The sequence below is a fragment of the Ictalurus furcatus genome, chromosome 4 (assembly GCF_023375685.1).
Source record: "Ictalurus furcatus strain D&B chromosome 4, Billie_1.0, whole genome shotgun sequence".
Classification (NCBI taxonomy): domain Eukaryota; kingdom Metazoa; phylum Chordata; class Actinopteri; order Siluriformes; family Ictaluridae; genus Ictalurus; species Ictalurus furcatus.
This window is the reverse complement of record NC_071258.1, coordinates 6,110,983-6,128,365: the sequence shown is the minus strand read 5'-3', so window position 1 is coordinate 6,128,365 and position 17,383 is coordinate 6,110,983. Positions and strand designations below refer to the sequence as shown.

The 17,383-nt window shown below is 39.6% G+C and overlaps 1 protein-coding gene across 5 annotated transcripts in view; it reads right to left on the bottom strand.

The window, feature by feature from the left end:
* rasgrp4 (RAS guanyl releasing protein 4) overlaps positions 1-17,163 on the bottom strand; it is a 28,420-nt gene extending 11,257 nt beyond the window's left edge. The window contains exons 1-9 of one of the 5 annotated variants that reach the window (XM_053622656.1): positions 15,690-17,163; positions 7,748-7,923; positions 6,579-6,684; positions 6,206-6,268; positions 5,997-6,125; positions 3,983-4,124; positions 3,514-3,687; positions 1,507-1,623; positions 236-511 (exon numbers count right to left, since the gene is read on the bottom strand). In XM_053622656.1, the coding sequence (XP_053478631.1) occupies positions 236-511; positions 1,507-1,623; positions 3,514-3,687; positions 3,983-4,124; positions 5,997-6,125; positions 6,206-6,268; positions 6,579-6,684; positions 7,748-7,923; positions 15,690-15,775 (1,269 nt within the window). In that variant the 5' untranslated portion in view covers positions 15,776-17,163. Of the gene's footprint in view, positions 1-235; positions 512-1,506; positions 1,624-3,513; positions 3,688-3,982; positions 4,125-5,996; positions 6,126-6,205; positions 6,269-6,578; positions 6,685-7,747; positions 7,924-15,064; positions 15,656-15,689 lie in introns of those variants that run through there. The other 4 variants (XM_053622657.1, XM_053622655.1, XM_053622654.1 and 1 more) reach the window with 4 other exon arrangements.
* Between the last annotated feature and the right edge of the window lie 220 nt (positions 17,164-17,383).

Genomic DNA, 17,383 nt, shown 5'->3' with positions numbered 1-17,383 from the left:
AGGCTAGGTTTAGGGTCGCTTAGTTTTTCACATGGGTGATAGGTGTTGGATCACTTTTTTTGCTTCAGTAAAAAAAGAAATAAAAGCTGTATTGTGTGTTTCCCCAGGTTGCCTTTGTTTTATGTTGTATTTCTTTTGAAGATCTAAAACTATTTAGTATGAGATATACACAAAAACAGAAGAAATCAGAATGGGGCAAATACCTTTTCACAGCACTGTACTCTTATTCCCTCACCGTTAGCAGGTGCAGCAGGTCTTTGTTGGCCTCGAACGGTGGCTTGCACTTGTGGATGGCCAGCAGTTCGCTGATGTTACTGAACAGGTGCTGTAGCTTTCCCAGGTTGATCTTGTCACCCTCCAGGTAGTCAGGCAGTGCCTCATTCAGAGAGATAAGGTCTTTAAGGTGCACACCCAGGATAGGCACTTTAAAACCGCTACACTCATTGTACACTCGTCTGTAGTTATTGTAGTTACTGTAGGAGGAGAGCAACTCTGTGAGCTCGCTCAGCGCCTGCAGACAGAGAATGAGATTTTTTTTGGTTAACCCCTTCTAGCAGTACACTTGCGTTCCATTGTCTTATCAGACATTTTCAATCAGTATAAACAAATGAATTATTTCATCAGCGCAGGTCTGTTATAAGATTCGTCAGGACACTGCTGGGTTTCTGTGTGTAGAGTATCGTGACTCTATTTTTAGCTGCTGGTGAGCAGGGCAGTGGGAAGTGGGATTGGTGTGAGCCCCCTGCTGGACAAACAATTCACACCTCTCCACAATAGCACTGGTACAGACATAAAACAGACAGCACAACTAAAGCTATTTTGATGGTAAAACATCATATACAACTGCCACAATAAGATTATATTGGCTAGCACGTGAAGTCAGCCAACTGCACCTTTTCAAAATGCTACTCTTGCTTCATCACAAGGCAGCGTAACACACTCCGAGTAAAGCTCACACAAGCTCACAGACACCCCCGATTGGCTAGTGTCACTGTGATTGACAGGACAGAGAGCGTATGCCATCCCTTCCACCCTCTTCTGATGATATGTTGAATGATTTTTTGTTGTGCCACTTTAGGGAGCCAAAAATTACGGATTTATTAAAGCCAAAAAGGTAAATTTCAAAGGAAAACCTATAGATAAAAGATTCAGAGACAGTGCTATTATTGGTTGTAAGACACAAATGAATTGGTACAAGTGTCTAATTAGTGCGGGGTTGAATAAAACCAATAACCAGAGAAAAACTTACATTTGTTTTTTTCTTTTAAAATCAACTTTTCTTTTGATATGTACATTATGTTTATACCACATTTCTGTTGAATTCTCGATTCTGATTGGTCAGACGGTGTTGATTAATCTTCTATAACAGCAGCACTGACAATAGTGTCAACTGTAATTCAGATCATAGCTTTGTGATGTGTGTGTGTGTGTGTGTGTGTGTGTGTGTGATTGGCTGGGGAGCTCCAAAATTGTCTTTTGTGGGTAATTTTGTGGGATTGCACAAACCTTGGTGATGTCAGAGGAGAGTAGACTGGCCGTGTCCTTGAGTCGGGAGATGGAACTGTGACACAGACCGCCTATGACTGCCATCAGAGTGTTGAAATTCTGCAGGGACCTTAGTTTCTGCTCGCACACACACACACACACACACACACACACACACACACACAGAGAAAGGGGAAGAATGTTCTATGGTTTTACAGTTCTTATTGTACATCTATTTACTATGTGAGCACTTATGTGTGTTCTGAACACCCTACTTCCTGTAAATTTGCTTTTGAAATGTCCAGGAAGTTTATGTAAGGCACATAGTGTCAGAATGACATACTTATTTAACTACCAACCACTCACATCATGACACACCAGCTCACCAGCTTCCTATGTGTTTGCACAAGTTTGCGTGTCAGTACTGGTGCGAACTATAAAACTACTGCTCAAGGGCACAACATAGGGCTTTCTCAATGACCTCATTTCCTGTGATACAGCAACTAGTACAGTGGTCAACATCATTATATGTATTAATTTAATGGGTGCTGGTTTCTCAGTAATGTATGAGTCATAACAACAACGAATGCCTTCTTTGGAAAATATATTACCTATGTATTAACACACTGACATTTTGGAATTCCTGTGACCGTTACTTCCTCAATAATATGCTGACTCAGTATCTTGGAGTCTTGATTTAACGTCATGTTTCTACGTCAGCCTTCCGCTGAAAATGCATTTAAAGTTCATTTTCAACAATTTGCTTACTATATTAACACTGTTTATAAGAACACTTATTGTATTATTACTCATTAGTACAGTATATAAGAACATGTTGTATTATTACTCATTATTGTATATAAGTATGCTCAGTGTTATTACTCATTATTGTATATAAGTACGCTATAGTATTATTACTCGTTATTGTATATAAGTACGCTCATAGTATTATTACTCATTATTGTATACAAGTACACTCAGTATTATTACTCATTATTGTATATAAGTACGCTCATAGTATTATTACTCATTACTGTATATAAGTACGCTCATAGTATTATTACTCATTATTGTATATATGTACACTCGTTGTATTATTGCTCATTATACCACAGCACTGTTGAATTCCCTATTCTGAGTGGCTGACAGACGTTCTGAGGTGCCCAGTTATTGACCGCATTACAGTTCCATATCACTTCGCAAAGTTAACTTAAATAACGGAAAAGTTAGCCTACTGTCCACCACAGCACACAGATCTAACAGCAAACAACCCAGAAAGTGTCCTAACGCAGGATTATGTCAAAAGATATCAGACTCCGGTATTGCGTCAATTTGACATCAAAAGGAACAAAAGCATGTTAATGTAGGTTCATCTCAGGTGTAAGGAACGACTTACGCAGGTATGATGTACTTCTATTCACACTTAAGTAAAAGTGGTACCATTCAAAGAAACCCTTCAAACTTGATTTTATAAAACTAAACAAAAATAAAATAATTCTAAAATTAAATTGAAAAAAACAAACAAACAAAAAAACAACTTTAAACAAAATAAGAAGCAGTCAAGAATTTATTTCTTTTTTCAATGTTAGTTGCACAACGCTCACGTGGCTTCCAGTTCAGTGTGGAAATAGTGAGTGGCAGTAAGAAAGTGCCTGTTTCATGAGTGTTACACAATGTGCAGTGTGTATTCTTGTATTTCTCTCGAAACATCAAAAAGAACAGGGAAGAGAATCGGTTGTCTCATTTTTACTGCCACAGTGCCTTTATATTTCCTGTATCATGAACATGATAGCTACATATATCTTTACCCAGTCAGACTTAGCATGCTAGCTAATCAAATTAGGTTACTGTTCATAAGGCTAATGACTGTTATTTCACGAATCAGCCTCTAGTTTGGGTTCTGTCCTCAAATATGGTGCTAACTAGTGAGCAATAGTGAATAAATAAATGTTACTTGCTACCCAATGAGCTCCTAAAGATCTATCTACTAAAGATGTATGTGTATAAATTGTGTTGTTGGGAGCTTACCTGTGCTACATGAATGAATTTTGTGAAGACTTCAGCCCTTTGCTGTGGAGTGTGTCTGTTGAGGATCATGAGCTGGACCCACTGCGAGACACCGTTACACAGCATGACAGAGCGTTCCAGAGCCGGGTTATTCCTCACCGAGCCGTGCACCATGTAGCTCCGGTAATCCAGGAACTAAGACGGTAAACATCACACAATTAGCAATCACAAACTCAGCTACTCCTCATAAGTAACCAGTCAAAACATGAGCGCACAATTTCCAATTCAGAGCATGTTAATCATGTTTCGATGACCCCAACATGAATGTATACATGGGACATATTTTTTATAATCAGTCGTATTTAAACGGTCATTATTGATATTGCCATTACTAGGGTGAAGCAATGTTTATTCTGTGCTGTGTAACAGTCTGGAGGAAATCCTGAAGGTGTGAGCAGGTGTGGTGAGTGTTTAAGGTCAGCCCACGCACTGAAACGCTGCAGAAGTTTTTGAACTCCAGGTAACTGAGGTGCTCGGCCATCTGGTCAGCCTCCATGTGGTCAAACAGCAGAGACACCTTCCTCTTCTTCACTGAGGGTGAGGGAGCCAGGCAGATGTCCGTAGGAGGATTACTGCTTTCAGAAATAGAGTGGAAAATAAACGAGGATACATCATTTATTTATATGTTGAAGTGAGTCTGATTCTGAGATTGAAGGACAAGCACGGAATAAAACATAATAAGGTGTGCTCTTATTGGAAAAATAATCAACAACAAGGTGGTGTGATCTGGCGCAGTGTGAAACGGAGTTACTCTTACCGTCCTGAAGTGGATTATTTTCCTGTAATATCATGTCCTGGAGTGTTTTATAGTTACTTTTAATATCGTGGAACGTCCACTAACGAAGTAGGTTTGTTCCTGTTATGACCGACATTACGACAGCTATAAACGCTCATTCCTAATGTTTTATTCATCTAGACAATCTTCACAAATGAACACAACTTTTATGAATTTTGAAGCCTAAATACAATCGCCAGAAGTAAAAAGCTAAAGTTAGGCTAAAAACGAACGTCACCACCGCTACGCTTCCGACAACTCTTTCAGTCTTTATTTTTTTTTTACAAACAAACACCACAATTGGAAAATAGTATAAATGGTTAAATCTACAAGTTAGAAATTTTGATTTGGAATAGTTTGCAAGAGCGCAATTATAAGCACAACGAGGCTGTAGTAGATGAGTTTTCCTGTTCAGCGTGATGACGTTTTATATCCCCGATAACTTCTGTAGTCCCATTTAGCCACTTGTTAGCAACCGTCTTTTTAAAGACAAAATTCTGATTGGGGTATTACTGATGTAGTTTATATTGTAGTATAAAACGTGAACATATCTTGATCTTGTGTTCACCGCAGACCTTATTTCAGGCATTTAACTAAAAACCCATTGACTTCAGGGCTGATGGATGGCGAGTACACAGAAAAATGAGGTTGAGATCACGAGAAAACAACTTTTGTTATGTCAAGATCACGAAAAAATTAAGTCAAGATCACGAGGAAACAAGAAAGAAAAAATGAATAATGCATGGCCGCTTAGGGCTTACGTACATTCCCTAAACCACCTTCTCATTTTTTTCCCTTTCTCATGCATGTAATAAGACAAAAATACAGATTTCCATGTTCACAAAGAAACTGGAAAGTGAAAACTTTTGAAGACGCTCCATTGGCGGAAAACTTCAACTTCTGACTGTTACAAAGCTCTGACACTGGAGACTCCTTCAATAAATGTTAAATAAAACTTCCAGAAAACTTCACCATATCAATGATTATGATTATAGTCTTTCCTTGTTATACAGCACATTATAATCTGTTTACATTAGTCTTAAATTATTTGCAGCGTCCGCCATACAAGTCAGTATGAATGAGCTGTTACTATACAATAAATATATATTAGAATAGTTTTTAAATATGATAGAACCCACCATGTTCAGTTAGCGGCCAATGCTAAGTCTAATTACTGAGTAATTTGTGTCATACAGGGCCTTTTCTTAGTCATTTATCAACACATCTGAGAGAAATGCTGCTATTCCAGATGTCTTGCTTGTACTTTCTCTACAGTGTCTTTATGAAAGACTGAACAGCTACGTACTAGCTAGGCTTAGGCTACGAACGTTAGTCATTAGCCAGCTTATATTCAGTGTCTAATTTCCAGATGTCGAGCAGAATCTTACCAGATTCAGAAATTGAATGCATAAGGATCTAGAGGTTGTTAGCTTGGTTATAAGCAACAGCACGCATGTAAACAGTTTGACGAAAATGTTGATAAAGTTTCATTTAAAAAGCAACTGGACAGAAACTCTGTGATAATCTGTTTTATCGAGATTTTACTTTTACTATCAGTGTCTTTCAGAGATCAGTGATGCAGTCATGTTACAAGATATGAAAATTGTTCAGAACTAGCAGTACTGTATATGGACCATATGCAGTTTAGATCAAATTTGTGATCACTCACGGGTATGGAGTATCAATCAGCTGGCAGTGGGTGTCCTTTTCAGCCCTGACCAGAGCACACATGTCCCCCATGACCTCCTCCAACAGCGGATCCGTCTCAAACATCAGAGGATAATGAGCTATCCAGTGCCTGAGTGAGAAGACGAGTGTAAATATGAAGAACATCACACACAATAGTCCATTCATTGGTAAATGTCTCACAGTACTGACCTTATGAACTGGCAGATCTGAGGTCTTCTCTGGGGTCTCTTCTCCGCAGGACAGTCCTTGTAGGTAATGCCTAGTCAAGGAGTAGTCTTAGAAGAGCATGGACACACACCCTTATTGCAACACACACACACACACACACACACTCAAAGGAACCGGTCTACCAGCAGGCAGATTTGTAAATATGCCCCACAAGGCAGCTCTTGTTTCATTGTTTTGAAGATTAGATGCCATGTGATGCTTTGTGTAGCTACATACTGTATACACCCTGACCTCAGCCCATTAGTATTAAGATTAGGTAAAGACTGCCCCTAGGGCACTAATATGAAATATTGTTCTGGAAGTGAATAAACAGTGCCAAGTCAATAAAGGATATAGAGAGAGCAGTTTATGGGCAAAGATGTGTGACGGTACAACCCAGTTGTGCATCATCAGAGTCATATTGACCAGCTGCATACCTCGGATTAATTTCCCTTCAGAGTCTGTAAAACACAAATAAAGAAATTAGCATCATTTTACAAGTGAGGAGTGATGCAAGAGAGGGGAAGCAGAAGCGAGACAGGCTTTATTTGAATAGCAATCCAGGACAAAGACATTCCCAGGATCTAAAAAAACAGCCAACTAGAAGATTCTTCTCTTTCCCGCACTTTATGGGTTTCAAGACAGCAAAACATTTTAAATGAAACAAAACACTGTATAAGGCAAAAGAGAAAAAAAGACACGACAAAACATTTATGCATATTAGTAATTTTTAGCAAAGTGAGCGCAAAGAACGTCTTTCATGTCTTCATTCCTTTTCCCCTATGACACTATTAGAAGATTACATCATCACTGGTACAAGAAAGACCCAATATAAACATGTGGAGTAGTTCAGAGACAGGCTTAAGGCAAAGTTAGACATTAGACTGGAGCTGAAGCATGTGTATGAGAGTACAGAAGACAGTGATCGTTATTGTGTTACCGTGAGATGACAAGATAATAAAAAGCCCTTATAGAGAAGACTGTAACAACTCGGTGATAATGGACTTTATACCACAGCACAACTGGAATCTCAAATCTAACTTCTCAGAATGTTATCTATAACCGCAGCACTGACAGCAGTCCTAGCTGCAAGGTTTACCTTTATAATGCATGTGTTGTATAGGTTATAGTTACCATAAGCTACCCAACAGCTCAGGGTCTTGTATGGTAACACCACATAACCAGATTATTTATTTATTTTTAAGTGTGTAATCATTGATATGGTGAAGTGTTCTGTGAAGATGTATTGGTTAAACATTTTTGGAAGGAGTCTCCAGTGTTAGCACTTTGTAACATTCAGAGGTAAAGATTTAAGTACTCTTCAGTTTTCTGAAATAGGAAAGTCCTGAAGATTAACATTAGTAACATGTTAAGCTGCAGTTTCTGTCTTATTAACTTCAAGAGAGAAAAAAGAGAGGCAGTTAGACCGGAGAAGGTCTGTTTTATGCTTTTATGCATTGTGTTAGACAGGTAGACGGTGAGAGGGGATGTCATTATGCTAGACAGACAGGTAGACACACTGACCGAAGCAGTGCAGACAGCGCTGGATGAGCTCGTCCAGACTGGCAGCACGAGCACTCGCAGGTATAGTAGGGCTCTGTAGCGCCCGGCTGATCTCCTGAGGACTCGGACAGGTCATCCTTCTCTGTACCGGCCTCCTGGTCTTCTTCATGCTTCCTCCTTCCTGGCGTGACTTCCTGCTGATGAAGAGAGACAAAGCAGTATTATTTATTTATTTAGAAAGAGACCCTTTACAATTAGGTTATTTTGCCATGCACTTTTATCCACCAAGGAAAGAAAGAAGAAGCCAAGAGAGCACGCAAAGAGCACATGCTTTCCATTCGTGGTGTTCCAGCAACAGGCTAGAAGGGCACGTATCGTTCTCACAACCTTTATTGAATAATACATTGCTTGGTGTGATGGCTCCACAAAGAAAGGTGCAGAAACAAACCTATACTTTTACAAGCATCAAGAAAGCCAGGTTCTATGAATATGCAAATTAGAAATGCCCTAAACCATACATACACCAACCCTTATCTCTTCAAAACGAGTATCGCATGTCCTGAATTTGCATACTGGACCATGATTGGCGCTTATATGTTCTGACCAAATAACACTTGCTTGTGTTGATTGCTATCTCAATTTTATTTTTTTATTTATTTTAAATATTCAGCTTTTAGTCTTTATATTTTTATCTGGATAAAAAGTATGCTTGATCAGAAGGATTTTTATATTGAGTTAAATATAAATGTAAGCATACCCCATCCAGGCTGTCCCCCCGACCCCCCATTAGCTCCCAGGGATAGGCTCAAGGCTCCCCAGCGACCCTGTATAGGATAAGTGGTATGGAAAATGGATGGATGGATGGGTGGATCGATGGATGAATATAAGCATGGTCTCGATCATTTGAGCTCATACTTGGTCTCAACTAGATATATGCATGAGTGTGTTTGGGGTTGAGGTTCGGGTTCTGTTCAGGCCACTCAAGTTCTTCCACTCCAAACATTACCATACTGGAACAGGTTTGGGCCTCTTAGTTCCAGTGAAGGGAATTTGTAATGCTATAACAAACAAAGACTTCCCTATACAAGTGTGTACTTCCAACTTTGTAGTAACAGTTTGGGAAGGGCCCACATATTGTATGGGTGTGATGATCAGGTATCCAGAAACCTTTGGCCATATAGTGTATAACCAACAATTTAGATAAACATCAGATATATTGGATATTTTGACAGACACGTTACAGCTACAAGTCAGAAATGTAAGATTCACCTCAAGATATCCATTTTTAAGTAGCAAGCAGAACATAAGCAAGACACTTGCAATCTTTTGGTATGCAAATCAACCAAAGAAAACTGTGCTGACCTGTGCAAGTGAAACGTGCAAGCTCTCTTGCAGGGCCTCAGCTATCTGATTATTGTGGCTTCAACTTCTGATCTGCGTGCTGCGCTCAGAGAGGTTGCATGAGTGTGTGCATGTGTAGTCAGTTTTCATCACTCTGTTTTAGTTAAAGTTTTGAATGTGGGCATAAGAAAGGCTGGATGGAAATGTTTGAAATACCGCACACACACACAAAAAAAAAGATTAATTATTGCAGCTGGAGTAAAAGTTGGTGTACTGATAAAGAGAACATCATGAGTAATGAGTGTTGATAGGAAAAGACTGTAAGGAGTATGCAGTCCATTCTCTCTGAAATAGTGCCCTAGTCCCTATTCCGAACACATTGCAAGGTCATTCTGGACATTCTGCAGCAGGTAGGGTAAATTCCTAGTGTTTCAAATGGCTCTTATGGGGATAGTGCTCCAGTTAGGGTACATACTGGGATTCTGCACCAGCTAGGGTACACACTGTATAAGTGTCCCCAACTGCATCCTAGTCTCTAGGGTACATTCCTAGTGTTTCAAATAGTGCCCTAGTCCCTAGCACCTACAACTGGCAAGGTCATTATTGTGATTCTGCACCAGCTAGGTGTCTAAATGGCACCCTAGTTCCTAGAATCTACGAATTGCAAGGTTACATTCCAAGTGTCTCAAATGGTACTCTATTCTCTATTAATTACATATTGCATGGTCATTATGGGGATACTGCTACAGCTAGGGTACATACTGGGACTCTGCACCAGCTAGGGTGCGTAGCAGCATCCTAGTCTCTATACCCTAGATAGTGCAAGGTCATTATGGACATTCTGCACCAGCTAGGGTACATGCCTAGTGTTCTAAATGGCACCCTAGTCTTTATTACCTACAAGTGGCAACATCATTACTAGGATTCTGCACCAACTAGGGTACATAAGTGTCCCAAACAGCATCCTAGTCTCTATAACCTATGTATTGCAAGGTCATGGACATATAGACATTCTGCGCCAGCTAAGGTACATACCTAATGTTCTAAATGACACCCTAGTCCCTATTACCTGTGATTGACAATGTCATTATTGGGACCCTGCACCAGCTAGGGTATATTCTTAGTGTCCCAAATGGTGGCACAATCCTTATTACCTACAGGTGGCAACATCATTACTAGGAGTCTGCAACAGCAGTGTTCTAAAAGTGTTCCTAGTGTTCTAAAAGGCACTCTGGTCCCTATTTCCTGTAATCTCCCAAATGGTGGTCTAACCCTTATTACCTACAAGCGACAACATCTTTACTAGGTTTCTGCACAAGCTTATGTCTAGCATTCTAAATGCACCCTAGTGCCTTTTACCTGCAAGTTGTGAGGTCAATGTGGGCATTTTTTTAGTACTGGCTAGGATACATTCCCAGTGTTCTAAGTGCTGTCCTATTCGCTGCAAATGGCAAGGTCACTAGATAGTTTCACAGAATATACCACTTAGTGCACTTAAATATAATTAGTATACAGTTATAGAAGTGGAATGATTTTTAATCACACTCAATCTGGTGTCACCCAAATGAGGATGGGTTCCGTTTTGAGTCTGGTTCCTCTTAAGCTTTCTTCCTCTTATCGCCTCAGGGAGTTTTTCCATGCCACCATTGGCAAGCCACCCTTTCCTTGCCTCTAGCTTGCTCATTAGGGATAAATTTAAATAAAAAAAAATTACATATCCAGATTTCTGTAAAGCTGCTTTGTGACAACGTGTATTGTTAAAAGTGCTATACGAATCAAATTGAATCGAATTGAATCGAATTGAATAATTACTGAATGTTTGCTGGTGCTCTTTTGATGAACTCACGTTGTTATTAGACTTTTATATTATAAATTTCAGAAACACAAATTGAAATTGTAGCCCAGATGAAACAGAGAGGCAGAGATTCAGCAAACATGTAGGAACATGTACCGATGTGCGCATGTGTGTGTATATGTGTGTGTATGTGTGTGTGTACCAGCATGGCATGTGTATTGATGTTTACAGAGTGACTCGGCTCCTGTGTTTGCCCTGATGAAATCTGCACTACTGTTTTGGTCATAGCAGTGCACTGTTTGTTGTCGCTGCTCGTGTCCCATCACCTGCCTGGTATCGCAACACACATACACACACACACACACACACACACTCCAACGTATTGGTAGTTACAATGTGTGAATGTCACTTTGCAAAGCTGTCAATGTCAGATATACACCCCCTTTGAACACTTTAACTTTGCAGCTATTTACACCTATTTGCAGTCTGTCAGGCTGCGACTACAACATTTGCCCTTTGTGTTAATATGTGATAGTGTTCTAGCTCTACATTCGACCTCTGAAGTTCCTCATGGCTGCCAACTAGAAAATGCACAGCCGTGTAAAATGTAATACTTTGCTTATTATGTATACTCTCATTATGCGTGTGTACTATTGCTGCCAGATTTTTAAAAAAATAAAAGCTTGAATATCAACTACTCAAAATGTGTAGTTGATTATTAATAAAAGCCTGTGATTTACTATACTACGGACACAGGCACAGAACATAGTGTGCCATTTATATAGTTGTAGTGATACACAGCACAGTAGTGATACACTATGTATTCATATCACATAAACCGTAGAATCATCAATATTAATCCACTGAGTTGGTTTTATATATATATATATATATATATATATATATATATATATATATATATATATATATATATATATATATATATATTTCCTTTTAGATACACAGTCTATTCAATACATATCCATATGGTCACTACATTGTAGTTTATTAATTTATTTAATTAATTTAAATAACAATTAATTTATTTAACTCCTTCGAGTATATAGTCTATTCACTACATACTGTATGATCACTACACAGGATGTACATAATGGAACTGTCAGGTGACCTGAAAACTAGTCTTCAGGTTTAACTCCTATTTAATACAGAGGCTCATTACACATGCAAAGAGGAACGTCCAGTACCAGGAGTACAAGCGACTTATTTGATTCTAATTCAGTAGTCGCACACTGAGGCCTTTTTGTTTGTGTGTTCCAGCAGGTAGAAAAGATAAAGGCTTCTCTGAAAAGTGTAGCATGTATGAGTGTGGTCAGGCTTCATGGCTGAACTGACGACATAAACAGGAAGTTAGCTGCGTGTGTAGAGAAGTGGGGACAAGTTCTTAGAATGACCAACCCCTTTCTCTCTCTCTCTCTCTGTCTCTGTCTCTCTCTCTCATCCAGTAGCACTTGCTCATTTTCAATTCTCCTCTTGTCACTGCTTAGAGTCTCACATCCTAAAACCTTCAGCAGAACATACACATACAGTACATTTGCACACACACACACAGACTTGCTTTTAAGTCTGCATTTTAATCGGTCAACTGTTAAGAGTGAACGAGATTCCATATTTACTTTTCATAAGCACTTTTATCAGTATTGACTCAAAAGAGGCACACGCCTCATTCCACTATTCTTTCCTCTTCACGTTCTCTTGGTCCTAAAACAGATCAGTAAAACCCCATGCAAAATACTCCATTTAATATTTTTGTCCCTTATTTGCATAAACCAACAGTCCTCACATGTTACAGGTAAGAAGACGCCACTGTAGTTACTGATCACACACACACACACACTTCTTAATGCACTCCGAATATGCCAAAGTGTTTTGTAATATGTTTACGTGGAGGTAAATGCTGCAAGATTCTTCAGAACCCGGCTAGTCGTTTACAAACAGCCCTGGGGAACTGTGTATGATTCATTAGGCTGCCATATTTGATATTGCAGCATTCCCTTGTGTATGTGTGTGCATGCATGTGTTTCGGCTTTATACAGCACCTACTCGTTCTCACACACTTTCTCTTCCTCTCCTTCAGAACCCTTTGCTCTATTCAGGTCATTCAGAAAACAACTTCTCCTTTTTTCTTTGGAAATCCCCCCTCAACACTCCCCTCTCCTCTTCCCTGACACAGAAGCTGGTATTTTACTCCAAGTTCCTGGCCAAAGCAACATCCCCACATGTGCGTGCACACACACACACACACACACACACACACACACACACACACACACACAGGAGTCAAGAGTGCTTTTCTCCCAGTAATTGATTAATTGATGCTAGACTCATTAAGACACCACACACACACACACACACACACACACACGCAAAAATTTGCAATCTAATTTTGTATCTACATCTAGTTTACAAATTGATAATATGCTGTACAGACCCTTCTTTATAAACAGAATTATTATTATTATTATTATTATTATTATTATTATTATTATTATTACCTAACTTATTGTTTAAGTGCATACCAAGACCAAATGCATTGAAGAATACAATAATTAGACTTATTTGTTTCCAAATATCTCCAATTTGGTAGATAATCAACGACCAGCCTTGCTTCACATAACTCCACTGATTAAAGCCACGGTTCTCAAAGTACTCTCCAGGAACCCCAGGGATCTGTCAAGCACCGGCAGGGTGTCTGTGTAGTCATTAAATTATCAAAACATTTGATTTAATTATAATTTAATGATTAGTAGATTTATTCTATTTATAATCGAGTCATTAGTCTGTCTGACCCCTGGATTAAACTATCTCGAAAACATCTGTGCATCAACCAAAGAACTAATACCGACTAATACGTCTATGAACAAACTGCAAACGTGTCAATGTGTTAAGTCACATGCAACAAATCATGGTACCAGTCTTGGTCTTTACCCCAGATCTGTTACCTAGAATACCTTTTAGCAACTCAGGGAAATTTCTAAAAGTCATCTCATCCTTTCAGGACCTGAAAGGTTGTACCTTCATCTTGTCTGGGTCCGATCATTCCAAATCCTTGTGGTTAATGCGTTTACATTTAGTACACGAGCTCAACAGATAGACTCTTCACCAGCACTAAGTTTTATAATGTTACAGACATTTAAATTCGACTTGATCCAGTTTATCCTGCAAACTCCCAGAATCCACCAGCGAGTCCTGACGTTCCTGACATTCCTCACTCTCATAGTGGAGTTATTCAATAATTAATAGTAGTAACTGACTAATAAGCTTTAAGATGAATAACTGAATACACAATATTCTGTCACAGGCTTTCACAAAACACAAGGTACACTTCTTCTATTCCAGCTTTTAAGTCAAGCTTTAATTTATTTTTCTGTTCTAAAATATGTCAGCCCCGACTGTGTCGATATTCGTACCTGCATACAGATTGAATATTGAGTATATATATATATATATATATATATATATATATATATATATATATATATATATATATATATATAGTATATATAATTGAGTATATTGAATTAGAATTAACAGACTGACTTTGTTTTTGTTTTTTAATTAAAATGCACTTCCTTAGTTTAGTCATTTACTTACATTTACTTCTTGTTTGCAAACCCAATACACTGACAAACACAATAAACTAAAACGATTCCCAAATCTCCATAATTATGCAGCTAATCAATAAAATAACCAAAAAGCAATCTCAGTGACGTCACACAACGGTACCTTTAAGATTTAGCTCTTGATATTAAATATATGAAAATGGTACTTTTTCGATTTTTGTATATAATATAAAACAACGCTAAAAACGAATTACGTGCGAATACGTGTAAAGCAAATTCTTAGCTAATAAAACGAAGAAAATGTGCTGATATGTATATGATAGATCATCACAACTTATTTGTTTATATTGCAAGACATGTGACACATAGGCACTTCCTAAGTAGTGCTCTCACTGGCTGATGCTGATAGTATCATGTATCTAGGACTGCAATGACTGTCATTTCCCAGCAATCAGATAAAAGCACAGAGATGAAGAAGAAGAAGAAGAAAAAAAAAAAACAACACACACGTCGTGACTGTGACACTTTATCACAACGCTGATGTTTCAGATGTTTCGCACCGTTTCTCTCGGAATAGAATTTCGAAGTAAACTCAGCCACTTGCTGAGTTGCACCACTCACTGCGAGGAGGTGTTGCTGGAGCCGTTCTGCTGTGTCCAGTGCGTCATGCAGAACGATGCCTTCTTCCTCACTTTGCGCAGATCTTCACGAAACGACATCGCCTGGATCTCAAAGCCGAGCCCTACGGCAGGAGTCTCTATCTGCAGCAGATGACGGCAGCGAAATGTTAAGTTCAAAAGCGACCCTGATGTGAAATCCCCTCTCGACAGATCAGTGATAACAAACTTGATGATTCAACACAAACGTGTCAGATATGTAAATCCACCCATCTTCACTTTAAAAAAAAAAAAAGAAGTGCTAAAATGGACCAAACTAACTTTAAATTCAGAAGTCGTGAGGTGTTTTTTGTCTTTCTGGGTTTATGTGTGAGAAATAAGTGCTGTGTGTCTCTAACAGGGAATTGAGAACTGAACTGCAAATTCTAAAGAACGCAAAGGGAAGCCACAACCTTGTCTGGTAACCACAATTATCGTGCCTCTCTGCACTGCAGTGCACAGGCAGCTCTAACGGACCTCGCAAACACACCACACAGAAAAAGGCAAAGCAGTCAAACCCTATTTGCACTGACACATAACCTGTATAGATCATCTGTAAGAGCTGAGAAAGTAGGGAAGGCCCCTGTTACCTTTTTTTTTCTTTTCGAATCATGGCATATGGATGATCTTCTCTGTTCTGAACTCCTGCGCTGATTTTCTGGATGCGTATGGGCATCTGTTCACAAGTCCTGGGGCCCTACTTTCCCATGAGGCTGTGCTGTCGATCGGTTGGCTTGTCACACTCTGTTTATGCCCACAACAGAGACGCTGGGTCCAACCTCTCTCTCTCTCTCTCTCTTTCTCTTTCTCTCTCTCTCTCTCTCTCTTTCTCTTTCTCTTGCTCTCTCTCTCTCTCTCTCTGCCTGAGAGGATCTTCTCAGTCCTGTTCAGTAGCACCCAGAGCACCAGACCTGTACACTAGCAGCTGCACGATTTCTTTCTCGCTCTCTACCACACCTCTACCTAATTGAGTAAACAGCAGAGCGAAAACAAACCAACCGACCACAAGAAGAAAAAAGAAAAAAAAAAGAAGAAGAAAAACTCCCACTCGAGCGACGACAAGTTCAGAATGGTGAAAGACTGTCAGCGAAATAAAGTGTGTCAAGAAGGGAATCTTCCAAAATGAGCAGCAAGCCAAAACTGGTCAATACACACAAGTCCCCTACAAGCACTGGCTCTGAGAGATAAAGGAACTGTCATGTGCATTAGTATGTGTGTGTGATTGTGTGTGTGTGTGTGTGCATGTGTGAAAGAGGGAGGGCAGGACTGCTAGAGACAAAGCCAGTGGGTGACTAGAGAGTTCTTGTGAAACACGGCAGAGTGAGCAATGTGAATTAAACATCATTGAAAAAGACAATTAGAAGAGGGTAGTGAAGGGGTAAGAGTGGGGAAAAAAAGAGTAAGCAATCAAAACTCGATGAGTGTTGATGAGTGTTGGCATATCTGCTATAGAGAGACTCATATATTATGAGAACGGGTATTTTTTCCTAGCCCCTGAGGGTACAGGTAGACCAGCCTAAAATCGACTTGTTAGGAAACCACGGCTTGCCTCTGCTTGTTTAGCCTGTGCTCTCTGTCTACTGCATTTCACATTTCACATGCTGCACTTCGCTCGCTTTCACTCCACCTTACCTCTTTTTTAGCCTCTTTATCTATCAGTTCTGCTCTAACAGTGAGCCAGTGTGTCTCGGCCATGTGCAGCTGTATGATGGACTGAAAGGCGCCCTTGTTCTGCGCCGAGGCCACAGGAGCTGATAGGAAAGCCTGGTGTGTCCGCGCACGTGAATGCTGTGGGAACCTGAGTGTCTGTGTGTATGCGTGCTTGTTTGTGTGTGTGTGTGTGTGGGTGGGTGGGTGTTTGCTCACAGGTGGGACACCCAGCCGGATTGGTGCGGGGATGCTCCGCATGTCAATTCTAAATAAATGCGCCTTTTCTTTTCACAGTCCTGCTCGATTCGCAACTTTGTCCTGGTTACTCGGATTATAACATGCTAATTTTAAAGTAGATAAATCCTATAAATAAAAAAAGTCTTGATCATATCCATTAATTGATTAATTAATTAAATATTAATTCCCAGGTTTAGTGGTTAGCATGTTTGCCTCGCACCTCCGGAGTTGAGGGGTAGTTTCCTACCTTGCATGCTCTCCCCGTGCTTTGGGGGTTTCCTCCGGGTACTTCGGTTTCCTCCACCAGTCCACAGACATGCGTTGTAATCTGATTGGCATTTCCATATTGTCCGTAGCGTGTGAATGGGTGTGTGATTGTGCCCTGTGATGGGTTGGC